This window comes from Myodes glareolus, chromosome 15, assembly GCF_982192425.1.
Source record: "Myodes glareolus chromosome 15, mMyoGla1.1, whole genome shotgun sequence".
In the NCBI taxonomy this organism is placed as follows: Eukaryota; Metazoa; Chordata; class Mammalia; order Rodentia; family Cricetidae; genus Myodes; species Myodes glareolus.
In genome coordinates this window covers 25,739,729-25,760,861 of record NC_142040.1, presented here as the reverse complement: position 1 = coordinate 25,760,861, position 21,133 = coordinate 25,739,729, and the positions used below count along the sequence as shown (strand labels likewise).

At 45.7% G+C, this 21,133-nt stretch overlaps 1 protein-coding gene across 1 annotated transcript; it reads right to left on the bottom strand.

Moving 5' to 3' along the window:
- Nucleotides 1-1,015: 1,015 nt before the first annotated feature.
- On the bottom strand, nt 1,016-19,822 carry LOC125405173 (low-density lipoprotein receptor class A domain-containing protein 1-like). Its single transcript, XM_048441539.3, has 7 exons — nt 19,790-19,822; nt 17,371-17,442; nt 15,835-15,838; nt 7,065-7,175; nt 3,810-3,953; nt 2,925-3,047; nt 1,016-1,866 (listed from the first exon to the last, which is right to left on the bottom strand). Exons 1-7 carry the CDS (start codon nt 19,820-19,822, stop codon nt 1,730-1,732), a joined length of 624 nt encoding a protein of 207 aa, XP_048297496.3. The 3' UTR covers nt 1,016-1,729.
- Nucleotides 19,823-21,133: the final 1,311 nt, after the last annotated feature.

Below are 21,133 nucleotides of genomic sequence, written 5' to 3'. Positions count from 1 at the left end.
GATTTAGATTTATAGAAAGGTCTCCAGCTGGCTCTGTCCTAACCCCCACAATCGTTTGCTGATTGTTCATATATAGTGTGTTGGTAGCTATGGCTCAATTATGAATTTCCCTTCATAGCCTCCATTATCAGGAAAGGAAGAGCTTTGCTCCAGAGGTTCATCACATTTGCTGCTGCTCCACTTTATTGCAGGAGCAGCATTTAGTTAGAACCTTGCCAGCCTTGCGAAAGAAAAGGTGGCCGTCACCAGCTGACTCCTCAAGCTTAGGCTGGGAAGTGATGCACATAACTACCACAGATTACATCAGCCACAGGGCGGCACTGTCTCGGGTGGCCATGGAGTTGTGGAGGCCCTGGTGTCAGCAGCACAATCTGCCGTATCCTCACAGTGTTTGTAATTTCCACAGCTACTACTGATGAAGGACAGCACAACTGGTTTCCTAATAACTAAAATCCTAACGAGGATCATGAGTAGATGAAGATATCTGTAAGAGATGAAATTGTCGGAGTGAGTCTCACCCACTTCAGTAGTAAAGTAGGATTCAAGCCCAGGACACTCCCCACTCGGAGGGATTTTAGCCCTTGGCAGGGTAAAGGAGAGACTATTCTTGTTTTGATGATGATTGTTTGGCCGTGGTTAGGGCTGGTTTTCTCCCAACCTCCCGGAAAATGCAAACTAAACTACAGGTAGCACCTCATCCAGTCAGAATGCCTGCCTTCAGGAGACTTGGCAAAAAGTGCTGGCAAGGATGTAGGGAAGAGGAAGGAACCCTTAATTATATGGCTGGTGGGAGTGCAAATGACTACAGCCATTATGGAACTCAGTAAGGGTGTTTCTCCAAAAAACAATCACCATATGACCCAGCTATACTATTCCTACGTGTACTCAGAGAACTATCTGACCACCAAGATACTTGTACATTAAGGCTCATTACTGCTGTGTTCACAAAAGCAAGGAAACAACCAACCTAGTGCTCATTCCCAGATGAATAATGAAAATTGTGGTGTGGATACTCAATAAAATTTTATTCCCCTGTAAAGAGTCCCAGAAAAAACGGGTGGTTCTAGAAAACATTAAGCAAAATGACCCAACCTTGGACAAAAACATTGTGTTGTCTAATATGCAGGTCCTAGCTTGTAATCTATACCTGAATATAGAAATGAGTATTAACATAAAGCCTTCAAAGACTAGAAAACAGACCAAGAGAGGGTAAAGAGATACTGAGGAAGGGGGAGGTGGGGACGGAAGGACATGTACAAATGGGAAGGGACCACAGGGCAAGTTACAAAGGGTGGAGGCTAGCTGCTAAAACACTTCGAAAACTGCCTTCACGATGTCTAATACTTTATGTGCTAATTTAAGAACAATAAATTTCAATTTTGAAAACAATAATTTTCAAAACTTAATTTTCTGCTAGCTTTGAAACCAGGGCTATCCACTAGTGAGCTAGACCTCCCTCTAAAAGTTCTTAGGGTGACCCTCCTACTAGTTAGAGAACGTGTGTGCTTCCCACACAACCCTGTGGCTATCTGGAAACAAGTTTAGAAGAGGGACCTAAATTTAGCTGCATCTGTTTTCTGCCTGTCTTCTTTGTTAATGGGCACAGGTTCTCTAGCTCTTCCCTACCCTACACTCCAGGGAGGTAAACACAGAAGACAGACACACCAGTACTTTGAGAGAAGTTGTAAGGCAGAGATTTTTCAGCTTTTCTAAAACCACGGTTATAAATCTAATCGCACAGGGTTTCATCACTCCAGTCAGCACAGTCTTGGACGCCGTTTCTGCAGCGACTTCTGGGAATGCAGGCACAGTCGGCGAAGAAAACAGTATCGCATCTCCAGCCCGAGTACTCCGGGCACTGTGAAACTAGACAATTGTGTTTGTTTTTAGAAGCATAACTTAAAATGTCAACGGGAAGAGGGAAAAATGCTATTGGACAAGAAAAAACCCTTCAGGTTTAAAAAAATGTTAGCGAAGCTGTCTCATGGGAAAACCGCAGATGATTATTGAAGATTCTACGCATAGTTTGAAAAGCCAGAGACGATATGCCTCTCCCCATCAGCCCAAACTAAACATACTGACATGCTGCATAAACAGGGAAGGGTCCCCTTGAGTTGGGGCCATCAGTCAGCAGGAGAACTAGGCCTTTTTGCTTGTTGGCAGCAAGCCAGAAGCAAAGGCCCTCTTTACACTTTCATCCCTTTGTTACAGAGCCAGACTTCTCCTTAACTACAAGGATGAATTTCCATTCTACCCTCCACCACCGGCAAAGGGCTGGTTGTCCATTCTGTTTCTGGTGAAGCTTTCCCGTGCATCATTTGGAGCCATCATGCTCCGGAGTTGTGTTTACCAGCTGGGACCTTGCCCGCCTGTAAAGTGGGCGTGGTTTCAGCTCAGTGTCAAGCGGTGACGGGAGACAAGGATGGAAGCAAGGAGGAAAAAGTCTGGGAACGAAAGCATTGAGCAGATCTTTCGTACATCTTTCAAAATTGCCAAAGAAATCCAAATGAAAGTTGATAGCATACAAGAGCTTCCTACTGAATAACTAACTTTGTCAACTTTTTTGCTGGAGAACTTGTCCACTTCAAATAGACATGAACTAACGAAATAATATAGTTCCCGCCCCCTTCCCCTCCATTTCCTCCTCCTACCTTCCTTCTCTCCCTTTCTCCCTCTTTATTTGCTTTTGGTGATGGGTCTAGGAATGGAAGCCAGAACGACTTGGTCTGCCTAAGCCTGCTCTCTACCTTGGAGCTCCCTGAAGCCCAGGGAATGATGGAATTTCTTAGTTTGTGGAGGAAAAAAAAAAAAAAAAAAAACACCTTTAGAAGGTTTCTAAGTTAGAGCTCATTTATGTAATTGAAGTGGAAGGGCGACCACACCCAGAACCCATTAGAAAGATCAGCTATGGGTTCCATTTTTACCTGACTCATCCGAGCAGTCGTCACAGTCATTCCTCATGTCACACACCCTGTCCACATAGACCCATGTCTTCTGGCCGGCACACTTGAAAATCAGGTTTTGTGGGAGACTGTTGGGCACTTGGCCTATATTGTACAAATAAATGATTTCTCATGGAAAAATTATTCATGAAAATGTTTAAGTGGTAGTTTTGAATTTTAGCTTACTACTACTTTAAAGACAGGGATCTTGCTGGGGTTGGACTAGAACTCAGAGACCCACCTGCTTCTATCTCTCAAGGGCTGGGATTAAAAGCATGCACCTCATTGCCCAGCCCCGGGCACTGTTCTTTACTTTTGGTAATCTGTCCACTGTTGTGGGATATTAGTTAAAGATGTGTTACATTTGTTTATGCTGTGGAAAGTTTGTCTAATGATGCAAAGATGTGTTGCATTCTTTTATGTTGCATTTGTTTAAATCTGTGAAGCTGTATTACTTTACCTGCCTAAAACACCTGATTGGTCTAATAAAGAGCTGAATGGCCAATAGCGAGGCAGGAGGGAGATTAGATGGGGCTGGCAGGCAGAGATACTAAGTGGGAGGAGAAATCTGGGAAAAGAGATCAGGGAACGAGGAAAGAAGAAGGAGAGAGAACACCAGCTACATAGCAAGCCATGGAGTAAAAAGTAAAGAAAGGAATAGAGAATAGAGAAATAGAAAAGCCTGGAGGCAAAAGGTAGATGGGATAATTTAAGAAAAGCTGACTAGAAATAAGTCAAGCCAAGGCTGGGCATTCATAAGAAAGACTAAGCCTCTGTGTATTTATTTGGGAACTGGGTAGCAGGACCCCCTCCCCCCCCCCCGAAAAGTTAAGAGTAACAGACTAAAACCAGCCAACTAGTCCTCACCACAGTAGGTGGCCGACTCATCCCTGCCATCGCTGCAGTCCATCTTGCCGTCACAAAGCAGAGAGGGCAGCAAGCAAGTCGTGCGATCCCCACACAGGAAGCCTGGTTGCTGTGACGCTGTTTCGCATTGGTGATACGTCCAACCTGAAAGACAGAGGAATGCTGGATATCCTGTGCTCACCCGCTTTGTGCCACTGTTCCCACTGTTTCTTCTCCTTTCTTCGGGCCTTTCCCACCCATCCTCCGAAACTCTGCAGGCATAGGCCTATTTTTAACTTGACAGTTCGTTCCTTTTCCCTCAAAACCATTAGCATTGGGCTAGAGAGATGTGGTTAAGAGCACTGGCTGCTCTTCCAGAGGACCTGGGTTCAATTCCTAGCACACAAAAATCTGTGACTCTAGTTCCAGGGGATCTAATGCTTTCCAGCCTCCTTAGATGCCAGGCAGTCACCTGCTACATAGGCAAACATGTAGGCAAAACACCCCCACACATAAAATAATAATTTTTTTTTAAAAAAAAAAAAAACAGCATCTGGCAAACAAGTGTAGACTCACTCCCGGCAAGAGGTAATAGCAGGCAGATGAGAGGTCAACAGGACTGGTTTCTGGTATGAGCTTCGTGATACATTACACATAGGAAAGACATCCTATGATTTTCTTAGCTGAGGTAAGAACAAAGATAACTTTGTCAACCTTATGGTCTTATTGTGAATAAAATTAAATTGAGATTTTTCTTTTTGGAAGTCCTGGAGATTGAACTTGGGTTCTTGCGCATACTGGGCAAGTGATCAACCAGTAAGTTACAGTCTAGCCTCTGACTGATGATGATGGTGACCCATGAAGATATTGAGGCTGACCTTTCAATCACTGACCATGAGTGTGATCCCCAGTCTCTACCTCTGGAGTATTATGATCACAAGTTTGTGGCACCAGGCCTCATGTTTGTAGTGCTGGGGATAAAATTCTAGGCAAGTACTTTACCACTGAGCTACACCCTCAGCCCTCAAATGATAGTATTTCAAAATATAACAGAATCTACTTATCTGAAAGGGAAAGCTCTTTTTAAACATCTCATTAAGCTATAGAAATACTGATGTGGACCAGACATTTTCTTTTAGGCCACCAACCAGCTCCCAAATCATGACATGTAGACTTTTTATTAATTATGAATGCTCAGTCTGGCTTAGGCTCATTTTTAGCTAGCTCTTTTAACTTAAATAAACCTCGTTTTCTTTATCTACATTTTGCCTCAGGGCTTTTTACCTTTCTTTCTTTTCGTTCTTTTTTATTTATTTTTTATTTTTATATATCTTATTCTCCTACTGTCTCCTTCCTACGGTCTCCACGTCTGGTTGGCGACTGCCTGGCCTAGATCTCTCCTATTTATTCTCTCTGCCTGTCAGTCCCACCTGTCCTTTCCCTGCCTAGCTATTGGTCATTCGACTCTTTATTAGACCAATCAGGTAGGTGCCTTAGGCAGGCAAGCTGAAACAGCAACCCATCTTTACATAATTAGACAAATGCAGCAGAAACAAATGTAGCACACCTTCACACAGTTAGTAATGTTCCACAGCATGAACAAATGTAACACATCTTTGCTCAGTTCAAATAATCTTCCACAACATTGGTGACACTTGTATCTCAGCATAGTTGTGTCTTCCCCCATAATCCCTTCCGGCTGTGCAGAGTGGGGGGATATCCGAGGTACTTGGTTTGGAGTTTGCTTGATAAGGGTACACTTTCATCTTGAACAATTAAGAGGCTGATAAAACCAGATCCAATAGGCGGTGATATTGTGGTTTTAGAAACAAGAATCCTTAATTCTGGTCATCTGAAGGAATTGGTATCAGTTTGGACCCTCTGAAAACCTGATGCCAGGATGGGATGAGACATGACTCTGTGGTAGGGAGTTAGTTAGTACTTGGGGCAATCCCAATGAAGGAGAAGGGCGGAGTCAAGCACAGGCAGGGAAATCCTGATGCAAGTCTATGCCCTTGGAGAGACAGGGTTAATGAAGGCCAGTGTGTGAAGGGTCTCCCACTGAAGCGCAGTCCCACATCCTACAGGATGGGTTGACTCTAGCGTCTCTGCAGGGCTGACCCTCACTAGGCTGTTTGAGAAAGCAGGGGGGTGGGTCCAGAATCTAACAGCTGGAACTGTCCAGTATAGAGATCCTGGGGACATCTGAGTCTGGTCTTAAACCCCTTAGGAGTTGCCCAAATGAGCAACAGGAAAAAGCCCAGCCCAGCAGAGGAAAGTCTCGTGCTGGGAGGTGGCCGGGGAGTATTGGTTATACTGTGTGCACACGCACATAACTGCAACCGTTGTGTGGTGCTCGACCACAGCTTTCTTTTAACTCAACAGACATCTCTTGACTACTCTCTGTGAGGTTTGGTTTTGAATTCTTTCACATTTATGTATTTGTGTTCATGTGCACGTGTGTGCCCCTGCCAGCCACAGCACTCATGTGGGGTCTAAGAACAAGTTCCAGGATTTGATTTCTCCTTCCACCATGTGGGGCTCGAGGACTGAGCTCAGAGCGTTGGGCTTGGCAACGAGTGTGTCCTCATCCATTGAGCCATCTTCAGGCCACATTTTGTTGTTGCTGTTGTTGTTGGTTGGTTGGTTGGTTGGTTGGTTTTGAGATAGTCTTGCTATGTAGTCCCGGCGGACTTGAACCTGTGGCCCACCTGCACCCCCACATCTGGTCTGGAGTCTCAGGGTTATTTTTCATACCTCTTCCTCACATACTTCAGATCTGACACAGGACAAAGTCCATGTCTTTTATGTCCCTGAAACAGTCGAAACTCAGGGTTCCCTACGAGGCTCAGCTCCGGTTTCAATCCTTTCATTTCCATGTCCCGTCATCACCAGTCCTCGCTGATCTCCCTCTAATTTAATTTCTAATTATACGCTATTCCACCTCCCATTGCCCTATTTACAGTGGGGATTTCTTGAAGGTAGAGACCATATCCTGTGTGTGCTTCAGAGTCAGACTGACCTGGGTTAGAATGCTGGCTTGTTTACTTCAGGGTTACATGATCCAAGGCAAGTTATCCCCTCTCCCCGAGTGTCGGTCATAACTGTCCTAACAGGCACATTGCAAGAATGGAGGAGAGCGAGAGGATGTGCAAAAGGGCTGATGGCTGGCACGTAGCGCATACCATCCACTCCCCATCAGCAAGTCCACCCAGTGTGCAAACATGCAGTGTAAATACATGCAGTGTAAATACATGTGTGTGTGCTGACACATACTTGCAGACCTCATCGGTATTCCGAAGGTGATCCCAACAGCGATCACTATGGCAGCCGCTCCAAGCACAAAGAATGCCACACAGGAAGTCACGAGACATTTTCTGGTGGGACCTGTCATACACAGACATGGAAGAAAGCAAGTCACTACAAAGGCCCCAGTGAGATACAGTGGTCACCAGCCAAGTGTCATCCGTGACTTTCTCAGTCATGACGTGTATTAGCCATAGTGACAGTGGCGGTTTTCCTGTATATGGTTTCCTATCCCACCCTCTGGGAAGCCAGAGGTGAAATAAATGAGGGCCTCTCTGGCAGATGTAATGATGAAGCTGCAAGAGGCTTAAAGGAACAGGAGCCACCAAGGTTGACTCTTCAGGTGTCGGTGACCTCAAACTTGTCTTCCGGTCTCTGACTAGTGGGGGATACTTCTGCTATGACGTGGTTTTTAGACTTCCCATGTCAGACTATGGAAGGAAATAAAGACTCAGAGTTCTACGCCAGATCTGCAGAACTGACTCGCCACAAGACTAGATTAGGGTGTGCACATTTGATGAGAGCAGACCTGGAGACATCAAGGCAAGATGCAGACCATAGTTCCAGAAGTATGTAAGGTGTTCCCAGGCCAGACAAGAGGGAGCCTCGTCTCACTAGCTGAATTGGCCCAGTAAGAAGAGAGTCAGGTGGCTGAGTCAGAGCCACAGCTGCACCCCTTTCTGCAGACAGTCATGCTCACCTGACCCTGAGATGCCCCACTGGCCGGCCTCCTCAGTCCCTGCATGGTTGAGCCTTTCCCGGAAGCCTGGCAGCTGTGCGACCTTGTGAGCCCCAACCTAGCTTTCTTTGCCCTTGTGTCCACAGGTGAGAAAAGAAGTTCTCCGCATCCAGGGAACTCTTCCCAGGCTCTAGTCCTCTGCCGTATCAAATCTGAACCATAGTAAATATGAAATGAATGCTTCGCCTGCCGCCATTCTCCAGGGATTAGGCGTTAGCAGCTCTGCTTCATGCTGAGAGTATTCAACAGACTGCTGAAGACTTAGAGACCCTGATCAGCGCAGTCATTGGTGGTAGAAATGCAGGAGACCACAATCAGAGACGTACTGCATGTAAGTCTCACTGAGCCAGGTCACAGACCTATGAGCCCTTGCTCCCTAAGCTGGGGCCTCCCTTCCTAGAACTGAGGGTGATTTATTTTTGACACAGTTGCTGAGGCTGTAGAGACCTCCATAGGGTGCAAACATCTCACTGCTGAGACTCTGTCCTAAGCACATTGTCTGATACGCAGAAGAAAGCTTTAGGTAAGACTTTTCTGCAGAGTATAATTGCTCACAGGAAACTTAAATGTTTGATAGGGTTATGCCACACCCCCAACATCTGATTATTAAAGGTGGGGAACAATTGCATATAGATTAGGTTCACGAATTTGTAAAACTATAATATAGTCAGGGCTATCCAGCCTTTAAGTATGTGTGTGTGTGTGTGTGTGTGTGTATGCGTATGTATGTGTGGTATGTATGTGTGTGAATGTGTGTATGGTGTGAGTGAGTATGTGTCTATATGTATGTGTGAGTGTGTGTGTGTGTGTGTGTATGTGTATGCATGCCCACCTTGGTGAGCATGTGGAAGTCAAAGAACAACTTTGTAGAGTTTGTCTTTTCCTTCCATTTCTCCTTGAGTTCCAGGGCTCTAACTCAGACTCTAGGTCTTTGTGACAGGTGCTTTTACCTGGTGAACCCAAGCCATTGGCATGGCAGCATGACGTCATCTACAAAGTTCCTATCCAAGAACCACACAACCAACTTACAGGAACCAAAAACCAAGCCAGAAAACAAAACAAAATCCAATAACCATCTTATAATATTTTAATAATAATGTTATGTTGGACCATATCAGAACTATCCTCTAAGTATGTCTTTAATCTCAACACTTGGGGGGCTGAGACAGGAGGATGACAAGTTTGAGGGGCAGCCAGGGTTACACAGCTGGAAGACCTTGTCAGGGAAAGAAGGAAGGAATGGGTGAGGGATGGAGGAAGATGTAATTACAACCTGATTAAATATGTAATGTGTTTGTGAGTATACATGGGGTAGTTTTATCATGTAAGGCATACGATATGCTTGCTGTTTTCATTTGGAAGCTAAGCATGGCATAAGGAGATATGATTGTACATCAAACTGACAAGGAAGGGGTGGACTTGTGATGCCCATTCTTGGTTAGCAGCTTGACTACATCTGGAATTAACTAAAACCCCAATGACAGGGCACACGTGTGAAGGATTTTTCTTAATTAAATCTCAAAGTGGGAAGACCCACTTCTAATCCGGATCTTTGAGGTGGGAAGCGCCACCTTGAATCTGGGCCACATCTTCTGCTGGCAGCCTAGATAAGGACATGGAAGACGCTGGTGAGTTCATGCCTTCACTGACATTAGAACCTGCTTTGGGATTTGGGCATATACTGAAGACCAGCTGAGACGCCCAGCCTCGTGGACTGAATGACTACTGAAATTTTCTAACTTCCTTTCATAGGCAGCCATTGTTGGACTAGCTAGATCGTAACGTGTAAGTCATTCTAATAAATTCCCTTTCTATGCATATGTGACTATTCACTCTACAAATTGTTACTCTAGAGAACCCTGACTAAAACACTCTTCTAGAATACTCCCTAAGGTTTTATAATGGTCCGTTCCTTCATCGGCAAAATAAATGAAATGCAATTAGCATTTTCCATTACATATGCATATTTATTTATAAATTATATACCTATACTAGCCTACACATATGTATATTGTAAAACATCGCGCAAATTATAAAATTAAGAAGGATGGGATCAAACAGTGTGCAAAACCAGAGGTTCTCATGTAGTCTTCCCTAGCCCGGCTGGGTCTTCTCACCCCATGTCGCTCAGTTGAAACTGCTTTCTTTTCAATGCTGCAATTATGAGTGCCAAGTTAGAAAAAAGAAAAAAAGAAGAAAAAAAAAACGCTGGTTCAACAAGACACTGATTATTTAGCGCCAGGGTTTCAAGGGTGTTCAAAGATCTGATGCAAATACTAATAAAAGGCAGACAGGCTTCCTTCAGAATACGAGGAGCTTGTGCAGGCCTGAAGGGGCTGGGACTGGGAGCCGGCGAGGGTGTGAAGTGCGAATTCCCTCTTCAACCTCTTGGCAGAAGCAGATGCGCACGCGCTCACACAGACAGCACGACAGTTGTCCCGCGGAAGAGCCCACAAGGGCGTTCTAAATGGCCTGCACAGCTTTTCCTCACTTGCAGTCTAGGCAGCAGCCAATGCAACCCAAGCTACTCACTCAAGAGGGCAGCAGAGAGCAATTTATATGCCCTGATTCAGCTTCCTCCTGACCAGCACTTTTTGAGTGTTAGGAGCCTCTCTGGGCGGACCCGGAAGCACATAAGATGCTCCGCTCCGGTGGATGACAGGTTAGCACCTTTAAAGTCTTTGGGTGCAAATCTCCAGTGGCTTGTTTCTGCCTTTGAGACGGTGTTTTTTCCCGTTGGTAACCAGGCGAGGGGTGTGGATGCGTTCAAATACCCCACCTAGCTTTCAACAGGAGCCTGTGAGACAGCAACATCGGTAGGAGGAACAGACGCCAGGGCTGTGAAACTTGCCCAGCCTTTAACACTTTGTTTGTGACAGAATTGAAAAAAAAAAAAAATGGTTTAGCTTACACAGCCTCTCTAGGCAGTTGCTCAAAGACCTGGAGCTCCTCTACAAGAATTACAAATTAGAGCCTGGTGGTGGTGGCTCTCGCCTTTAATCCCTGCACTCCGAAGGCAGAGGCAGGCGATTCTCCGGATTCAAGGTCAGCCTGGTCTACAGAACAAACAAAACCCCAAACATATTTACAAACGTGTTTTTAACTATGACGGTCCCGTGACACAGACTGATACCTTCAAATGACACCAGCGTTCCTCGCTGGCAGGACTGGAGGGAGGCACTTGGCTTCTGCTGAACTGCGAACGAGGCTGGAAGTCTTGTTGCTCACAGACATTGTCGGTTGTAATTTGTAAAAACAGGCTAGATTATAAAATCAAACATGACCGACTAACTAATGTGGCCGTGCAGTTTCTGCAGAATAGCGTCCTCTACTTACCCATCACGTTGTTAAATGAGTATTAAAAATTTATATTTTATAAGCTTTGTGGAATTTGATTTTAACCTTGTCCTGTAATTATATATCAATTGCTATGGATTGAACATTTGTATTCCTCCAAAATTTGTACATGAAAAAGTATTGAGATTGAAGAAGGAGTCTCTAGAGCAGTGACCCTTTATAAGTTCCTCACCGCCCCAACCATAAAATTACTGTCATTGCTATTTCATAACTGTAATTTTGTCACTGTTATGAATCATAATATAAATATCTGATATTGCATAACTGATATGTGACCCTTGTGAAAGGGTCATTCGATACCCAAGGGGTCATGACCCACAGGTTGAGAACCGCTGCTCTAGAGGGCTTGTTCTATTCTTGTGAACAGGAATAGTGTTCATTAAAAAAAAAAATCATTCAGAGATGGCATAATTCAGCTTGCACTCTGACTGGGCGGCTGCAGAGGGAAGAATTCTTACTAGTAGCAGGAAACAATCTCTCAGCAGACCGTCAATCTACTGGCGCCTGGGTCTTGGCCTTCCCACACTCTAGAACTGTGACGAACTGTTACAACAGATCCCAGCTTTTCTGTACCCATGTCTTTCTCTTCTCCATTCCTTCATTGCCCAGAGGGCATTCCACAACCAAGCTATGTTGGACAAGCCGATGCTCGACTTGTACCTGCCCAGGAAAAGCTGGGAGACCTCCAGCAATGGCAACACGGCCCACTCCTCTTCCTTTTTATACCCCTCCCCTTCCTCTAACATACCTGGGCCTGCAGGAGCACCTCCCCTGACATCCCTGATGAGTATTTACAGAGCTTACATATCTAGAACCTCAACTCAAAGTTGGAGCATCCAGAGGCAAAGATCAGGTACTGTCTTTTTAGCAAGTGTTCTAGATCATTGCTGTCACATGCAAAACAGGATTAGACGGGCAGGCTCCAAACTTCGTGGTCAGCATAAGCTCCTGGTTCACTGCACACACAAGTGTGAGAAGCTGGTCCTGGAGTTCCTCCTAGTCATTCACACTAAAGAGAGAGCTGTCAGAGGGTATGTGAGTCACTCACCCAGGCTGAGGGCCCTGGGAAAACAAGATGGGCCTGTTTTAATTAGAGGACACTGCCTGAGAAGCCAGGGATGTGGCGTGTTAAAAGGATAAAGGTTTACAGTGGAGACAAAGGCTTGGGGGCAATGGGGTGGCAAAGAGCAGCAGGGAAGTGTCCCGAGGCTGAGGCAGGCGTGTGGAGGGGCGCTGAGTCTGCAGTGGAGGCCCCTGCATCTGTGGGGTCAGCTCTGCCGTCTCAATTCATCGGAAAGGCATTTGTCCAGCGTGGTCTATGAACCGGCAGTGGCTCAGCTTCAGAGGAACTAAGTGGACTCTCAGGGCGGCATGTCCTGACATGGGAGGCTGTATTAATACACTTTATATCACTACAATAAGAACTGGAAGCAGGCTAACTTTAGAAAGCAAACAGGTCTGTTTAGTGCTGGAGTTCAAGGGCACAGCAGCAGTATTGACTGAGCTCTAGAGAGACCCTCACGACATGACAGATGTCCCACAGTGGCTGTGCACATGAGGGCTTAGAGATCCCATCTTGAAACAGGAAGCCAGCGCCACTCAGGGAGCCAGCTTGTTTCTATAACAACCGGCTCTTATCAGAGCTCAGAGACCCGTGAGCGGTCTCTTAACCCTTCCTTCTCATGGATCTGCCCTGGGTGCCCTAAGAACTTCACATTTGACCTGATTCCTAGAAGGTTCCCCCAGCTCTCATCTCCAGCACAACAGGAAAGGTCCCATGTGTGAACCTTTCGGGACAAATGGCTTCCAAACCATAGCAGAGGTCAAGTTCACGTTCTCTGTGGACCGCGGCATTGTTCAGTCAGAGGCAGACACCAGAGATGGGGAGTGGAATGGGACGGTTATTACGAACTCTTCTCAAGACAAAAGAGGCCTCATCCAAGACAACTGCAGAAGGCAAAGAGGCAGACCTCAACTCCGCATATTACAGAGAGAGCTGAGCATTGTAGAGCCAACATGGAGACATGGCAATGGCATACGGCATTAGTGGGTGAATTGTCAGGAGCGAGTTTGTGTAAGATGCTGTGCTAACACTGGGTTTGGCAGGTGTGGTGACCTGGATGAGAACGGCCTCCGGCTTGAATGCTTGGCCCCCAGTTGGTGGAACTGTTTGGGAAAGATTAAGAGGTAGGGCCTTGTTGGAGGAGGTGTGTCACTGGGGGTGGGCTTTGACATTTTCGAAGTCCCTGGCATTCCTAGTTAGCTCTCTCTCTGCTTTGAGGTGCTGCTCAAGGCTATGCCCACCTGCTCTAAGTGGCCTTGGCCTTGGTGTCTCTTCACAGCAGTAGAACAGCAGGAAAGACAGCAGGCAGAGGTCAAGGGAGCAGACCTGCGAGTCAGGTGAGCCTGGCTGTGGTTTAAAGAGAAAGTCTTTGTCGGGGGCTGGGACCTCCTTCAGTTTGGATGAGTCAATCACAAGTTAGTGAGGATCAATCTATTTCTGTTAAGCTAAGAAGTTTTAGGGACAAACTGCCCTCCTTAGGTGGATGTGGAAGCTGGACTTAGCTCTGGCTCAGCTGAGTGCTGTGATAATGTAAGGCTGTCATAACCACCACCACCTTTCACTGAGTGCTTGTTGTATGCCAGTAACTTTAGGTACACTACTTCCAACCCTCCAAACAACTGTGCCAAGTTGGGACCTTAGCTTTATTGTCGAAAAGAGGAAAACTGAGACTTTAAAAATACCCAGAGAATCAGGAGTTGGATCCAGATATATGATTTTAAAGCTTCATGACTTTTCATTGTGTGGCAAATCTTATACAAAAAGATTTTAAAGGGAACCACTTAAAGATGAATATGTAGATGGACTAAAATGGGTTTCCAAATTAAAGGACTCAGTATTTGTTCTCAAGGATCATGTAATACTGTGTTTTATTTCTTTATGCAAGCAAGGACTCACTATGTGACCCTGGCCTGCCAGAAAATAGCTCAGTTGGGTAGATCAGACTATCCTTAAAGTCCTAGAGATCTGCTCGCCTTCTAGCACTGGAATTAAAGGTGCATGCCACCAGCTCATCTGTCTGTCTGCCTGCCTGACTGTTTAATGTGACTGGAATGTTGATTAGGAATGGTTCTTGCCTCTCACAGCAAGGCAGGTAAACAGTGGAGAGCTGAGAACTCGGGATCCCTGGGAAGAAGACGGTGCTCTGCGCCAGTGTCCTAGAGTCATTGGTCAAAGTGATGAAAGGGACGAAGGCTTGTCACAGGGACAGGCCCCCTGTGTCTCAGCCTGGCGCCTGTGATGACAGGCTGTTCCCAGAAATCCACCATTGACTTGAGCACTCGTGTGGCCAGGAATATTAAAAACGAACTCAAATTTGGCTCCCGTTCTAGCGAAAAAGGCTAAACAAAATCTTTCTAAACTGGGAAATAGCTCAGGATTATTTCTGTTGCCTTTCCAGCTCATCAACACCGAGTTCTGCGGCTCCAAAACTTTGTCTTGAATGCTTTGTGATGCATGTCTGTCTTCAGCTGCTCAAGATCGCCCCAAACTCAGCACTTTATTATGGGGTGGCTGACTGGCCTTTTCCAAGTCCTGCTGATATTTCAGCTGCTTTTGAACGGTTGCCTCTTCTTGTCTCCACGGAACGGGTCATGTCTTGTTAACTTCTCTGAAGACTGGCTGGCTTTCAGGGTCCTTCAGTTATACTGACCTGTGTGCTTACAAACTATGGAGTGAGGACAGACCGAGAGATGCTGATGTGGAGGAACGGGAATCACTTTCTGCCCAGTGGCAAGTATATTTTTGTGAGTTTCTAGGCACACCGCAGACCGTGAAACGTTCTCGAAGTGCTGATGGGCGATGGCTCAGGTAACAGTAAATAAGTTTAGAAGTTTCCATCTTTGTTTGTGAAGGAAGACAGTGTCTGGTCATCGGCTTCGGGAAAGTGAGTCAGTCTTGGTTCTAAGAAGACAGGACAAAGGTATTCCTGCTCCCTTCCTTTCGGATCCTGTATTTGTCTCTGTTCTGATCATAAAGAGAGCACACACATGGGAGTCTCGACCCTTTACTGGCAAATCTTGGAGTTTTTGGGTCATGGTTCTCATGCTTGTCAAACCAATCATGCTAAGCCCCATCAATTCTGAGGCCCAGGGTGAGAGATGGAGTAACAACATTTTGGTAACTATTAAGGATGTTAGCCCCCCTCCCCAACAAAAAGTCAGGCGGAGGTGAGGCAAGCCTTTAGTTCCAGCATTCCAGCACTTGAGAGGCAGAGACAAGTGTATCTGAGTTTGAGGTCATCCTGGTCAACAGAATGAGTTTCTGGATAGCCAGTACACAGAAAAACCCTGTCTCAAAAAACAAAAACAAAAACAAAAAACAAAAAACAAAACAAAAACCAAAGAGGCCGATTGTGTAGTATATGATACATGCTGGTAGGATGTGCTGAATGGGTGGGAGCAGGAATCAGGGCCAGCCTGGGCAATGCCTTTGAGAATGGAGAGATTGACACAATGGTTGAGAGTGCTTGTTGCTCCTGAAGAGGACCTGAGCTCAGCTCCTAGCACCTATCTATCAGCTCACAACTACCTGTAACTCTAGCTCAAGGGGATCTGACACCCTCTTCTGGCCTCTGCGGGAACTGCACTCACATACACACACACACACACATACACAAATACAAAATAGAATAATCTTTTCAAAACAAATGCTATACAGATGCATGATGGGGCTCTCTAAAGTAATACTTGAAGAGTATTTTGACAAGTACCTTTGGGAGTTAAAATGAATGTTTTAGTTAATGTTTTCCACTTTTAAAATAACTTGGGACATATTCATAAGTTGGATGTAAATCTGTACAGTACAGAGAATTGAGTCTGCTTTTAGGGTTTGAACATGGTGACAGCTTGCTATCTTGGGGGTTTTATCAGGCCCCAGTTGAGAACCTGAAAGTCCTGCTCACTGTGTGCTGACATGGAGCTTGGAGTCAGCCTCTAAAATGCAGGTGTAGCCAAACCTTCTCCCAGATGCTTATCTGTAGCTGCATGGGGGACTTGCTACCTGCAGTTACAGGTGTCCCTCTCAGGTCTGCAGGCAGACCAATCTCAGAGGGGTTTCTAAAGTGACCTTTTGTAAAGGTTGAAAGGAATCTTGTATCTTGGGGACAGTGAGCCCAGATCTGTGCATAGCAGGTGAAGGCAGAGCTTGCTCCAGCTCAGGAGAGCTATGTATTACTGGTTTTGTGTGCCAACTCGACACAAGCTAGAGCCATCAGAAAGGAAGGAGCCTGAGTTGAGGAAATACCTCTGTGAGATCCAGCTGTAAGGAATTTTCTCAATTAGTGATCAATGGGAGAGGGAGGACCCAGGCCATGGTGGGTAGTGCCATCCCTGGGCTGGTGGTCCTGGGTTCTATAAGAAAGCAGGCTGGGTAGGCCATGGAGAGCAAGCCAGTAAGCAGCTTCCCTCCATGGCCTCTGAATCAGCTCCTGCCGCCGGGGTCCTGCCCTGTTGGAGTTCCTGTCCTGACTTCCTTCAGTGATGAACAGCAATGCTGAAGTGTAAGCTAAATAGACCCTTTCCTCCCCAACTTATTTTTGGTCATGATGTTGTCACAGCAATAGAGACCCAAATTAAGACAGGTTACCACCTGGGAATCCTCCACTGTCTTCCTCTTGATGGACAAGACTTGGAATGACTGTCCCAGGGCCTGACCAATTCTCTGCCTAAGAGAGTGTAACTAGAGATCGCAATACCTGGAGGTGCAGAAAAGCTATTCTGGTTCTGTGTCCTGTGAAAATTTGCTCAGGTGCAGATCATTCAAAGTGACCTCCCTCAGGAAAAAAAAAAAGATTGTGGATTTTTTTTTTAATGGTTCAGCCTATTTGTAAGTTATGAGGCAAAATTAAAAAGCTTAACTATATCTTACCTGGAGATACCATGCATTCAAGTGTATTGATAACCTAATAAAAATTTACCCAGGCTGGAGAGATGGCTCAGCAGTTAGAAGCACTGGTTGCTCTTCCAGAGGACCTGGGTTCAAATCCCAGCACCCACATGGCAGCTCACAACTGTCTGTAACTCCAGTTCCAGGATATCAAATGCCCTCTTCTGGCCTCCACAGCACAGTGCAGGCAAAACACTCGCATACATAAAACAAAATTAGAAAATAAAGGTAGCATTGTCACCTCTTTTATGATGCTGATCTGAAGGCACATCAGCCGCAGTAGGAGGCAAAGAGATTGCTGTCGCCTGAAAGAGAAGGTGAAGTCTTAACCACGTGATGGCCACGATACGCCTGTGGACTACAGGGCAGGCTGAACTACACAGGTTTCTAGAACGAGGTTGCCACAGGGAGGTGGGGACTCCAACACTTTGTCTCGTTCTTGAAAGATGTTCAGCAAAAGACTGGGGAACTGTGGGAAGGATTGACGTGGAGCAGGAGATGACAGAGATTCAGTGGTAGAGGGTAGCCTTGTATGCACAAGGCTCTAAACCCCATTCTTACTGGGGAAAAAGGGGAAGATGAGCTCAGAGGTGGTGGTGCATGTGCTCACTTGTAGAGGCGCAGGTTTGGTTCCCAGCACCCATGGTGTGCAGCCCACAGCTGCCTGTAACTCCAGCTACAAGAGGGATCTTCTCTGGTCCCTGTTAGGCACTCATACACATATGTGCATACCCCCACATGTGTACATAATTTAAAAAATAGAAGTTAATCTTTAAAAGTCTTTTTAAAAACTGTTGAGGGCTCACAGAAATCCCAGGCATTCTATGGCAGTGGGCTGGAGAAGAGCTATAACAGGGAACCAGGCATCCAGAAAGCACCAGCCCGAACCTGCTGGTCAGGATCACATTTAGTGTGCCATCCGGTGCTCCCAAGACCGAGTTTGCTGTAGTTACTGCCATTAAGTCCATACTTCTCACTGCTTTGGATCAGTGTCTTATATTTAAAAACTCAGGGTCTGGTATGTCAGACTTCTTAAGCTTAGATCACATCCTGGCCATCTAGCTGCAAGAGAGGCTAGAAGAGGGAGTCCGGAGGAGAGGACACCAGAGCTCTTCAGCTCCTCTAAAGGGAAGGGGAGATGCAAAGAGACCTGTAAGTGTGTACCCCTTTCCTATGCACTTTCGAGCATAGTTTATTTTTCCAAGATTTGTTTTTTTATTTATGTGTATACATGTGTGCCTGTGTGCCACGTGTGTGTAGGTGCCCATGGAGGCTCACCAAGACAAAATGAATGAAAAACTGAGCAAAACAAACACAATTACATCATTATAATACTATGAGGCATGATAAAATATATAAGAAATAACCAAAATATCCGTTAGCAGATTAGTTGCTAGATTATGTGTGCCTCAGATGCTGCAACTTTACTAGCTCCTCAGAGCAACGTTGTACACTAATTTTTTTCCTTGCCTTTGAAACAGGAAACATCACCAGCTGTTAAATGAATACTTTCTTGTTCTTACTCCACTCTAACCCACCAGGAAGAACCATCAGATAAGACGCAGCTCCACCGCAAAAGTACATCTACCATCTGAGTTCAGACGGATGACTTCTTACATACACATTAAGATTTTTTAACTTCGATATCTATAGGAAAGCGTAAGAATGTGATGTGCACAGCATGATCAACTGACCTTGCACACATTTCCATGTAATCATTACCCAAGGCAAGGTTTGGAATGTTTTCAGTATGTAGGGGGTACCCTCATGTTTCTTTTGTAAGTAGACCCCCCCCACTCCTCCAATAGAGGTAACCAATGGGGGTCAGCAGGACTGGAGACATGGTTCAGTGTTAAGTGCACAAGCTGCTTTTGCAGATGAATGGAGTCGGGTTCCCAGGAACCACGGGTGGCGCTCTATTGCCTGCAGCTCTAGTTTCAGGGGATCATGTGTCCTCTTCTGACCTCCTCAGAAACCTGCACTCACATGCACATACTCTTACACAGATAGACACATAATTAAAATAAAATATAATCTTAAAAACAAATTGGTTTTTTTTTTCTATCGGGGCTATCATGAATAAAAGAGTTATGGTCCAGAACCTGGAATGGTAGAGAAACTGGCTTATTCTCTGGAGAAGGCAGTGACGCTAAACTAAACCCTGACTCAGCCAGGTAGGCGGGCTGTTAAATTTATTCTTCCTTCCTTCCTTCCTTCCTTCCTTCCTTCCTTCCTTCCTTTCTTTCTTTCTTTCTTTCTTTCCTTCCTTCCTTCCTTCCTTCCTTTCTTCCTTTTTCTTTTCTTCTTTTCTTTTCTTTTCTTTTTTTTCTTTTTCTTTTTCTTTTTTTTTTTTTTTTTGGCTTTTCGAATCAGGGTTTCTCTGTGTAAAAGCCCTGACTATCCTGAAACTCACTTTGTACAGCAAACTGGCTTCTAACTCACAAAGATCTGCCTGCCTCTGCCTCCCGAGTGTGGAATTAAAGGCCGGCACCACCACCGCCTGGCTGGGGCTGTTAGATTCTTAACAACCGAGGGGCTCAGCCAAGGACACCAGCAACTGGCCTCATAATCACTGCCCATCTCTGTGGCAAACGATCCCCAGGACACCCCAGGAAGGGATTTCATAATGGGCATGCACCTCGGAAGAGTTACCTGGCTTTGTGGGTGAATCCTGTGAGCCGCCATGAATACTGGAAGGCCAATGCTTTGGTGAACGCTGCTCTCCTGTTCTAGGAACCTCTAGGACAGAAAACAGCGAGCAAGCTCGTTAGACGTCGTTGGTACAAACTGGTGTGCTCCATATTCAGGACTCCTCTAAATGGTAAATGAAGTGGGCTCTGCCTTTTAGGCTTCTTAATAAAGAATGTGCAATCATAGCTAACAGTGCATTAATTCCCAGAAGGCACACGATTACTGTTTTGGAGTTCTTTGTCTTGTTACTTAGGCTTGGGCAGGGGAGAGGGGCGGTATTTAAAAAAGAATTATAATGGGTACCAACAGGTTAGACACAAGAAACTAGGGTTTTGTTGTTGTTTTGTTTTGTTATAGACAGGGTGGTGATGGGAGGGACAAGTGCTGGGAGGGGCATGTGTTCATGTGTTGTTAGGACACATCTATGTCCACCTGTTAGAGTTACTTGTCTCTATGGACAATTGTTCTCCCCTGTGACTATCTCAGGATTGCCAGGGGCAGCCCCTGTTAGTTAAATCAGACCACCTGTGGCTAAGGCCTGGGGGAGGTGAGATGGCGGGTGGATGAGTCGTGGGACCAGCATCTTCAGCCCTCTCCAGATGACCTCTCTGTGAATCCCAGGCCGGGAACCAGTGCCCTTTGGAATGGAACTTGCTTCCACCACTCCACAGTCCTTAGTCTGGACCCCACAAGAGTTGGAGGCTTCTATAGGTCAATAACGAGGTGCTCCTACAACTGAAGGACTGGTTTCTGAGGGACCAGACAACATATGACGTTTTAGTATGCAAGATTCAGAGGAAATCACCTGGGAGGCAGACTCACGTAGATCCCTGGGACAGGGACTTGTGCTGGTGCTGGCCCCCACAGTTTCCTCAGGGCCAGCCTGGTCTCTAACATGGGGTAATGTGCTATATAAATACACACTGAAGAATTAATGACCCTGATCTCCTAAAACTTTACAGGGAAGCGACGATGGACAGATCGACTGAACACCACAAAGATCATTACGATGCTTTCCACAAGTGGATTCTGGAAAATGTAGCACACCCTGCTAGAACCTGCCCCTACTAGATGGGGAGAGGGCAAAAATGGATACATCTAATTGTTTCAGATGCTGTGTGTTCATAAAGTAACACAAACGAATCTGTCGTTTTGGAGAACAGACATATGCTGTTTTCTGCCTGGCCCTCCCTGTGCATCCGCAGGGGACTGGATCCAGTAACTCCTGAAGATGATGCCCAACTGGACAGATGCTCAAGTCCTCTAAGAAATGTGTGCCAGTGTTTATGTCTAATTTTTCCACAC

Coding starts and splice junctions, on each gene's coding strand:
- LOC125405173 (XM_048441539.3), bottom strand. CDS start 19,822: ATGGCGGCTCACAGGATTCACCCACAAAGCCAG. Junction 3,048..3,809: donor TGAGTCGGCCACCTACTGTG/GTGAGGACTAGT, acceptor TGTACAATATAG/GCCAAGTGCCCAACAGTCTC. Junction 1,867..2,924: donor CGACTGCTCGGATGAGTCAG/GTAAAAATGGAA, acceptor ACAATTGTCTAG/TTTCACAGTGCCCGGAGTAC.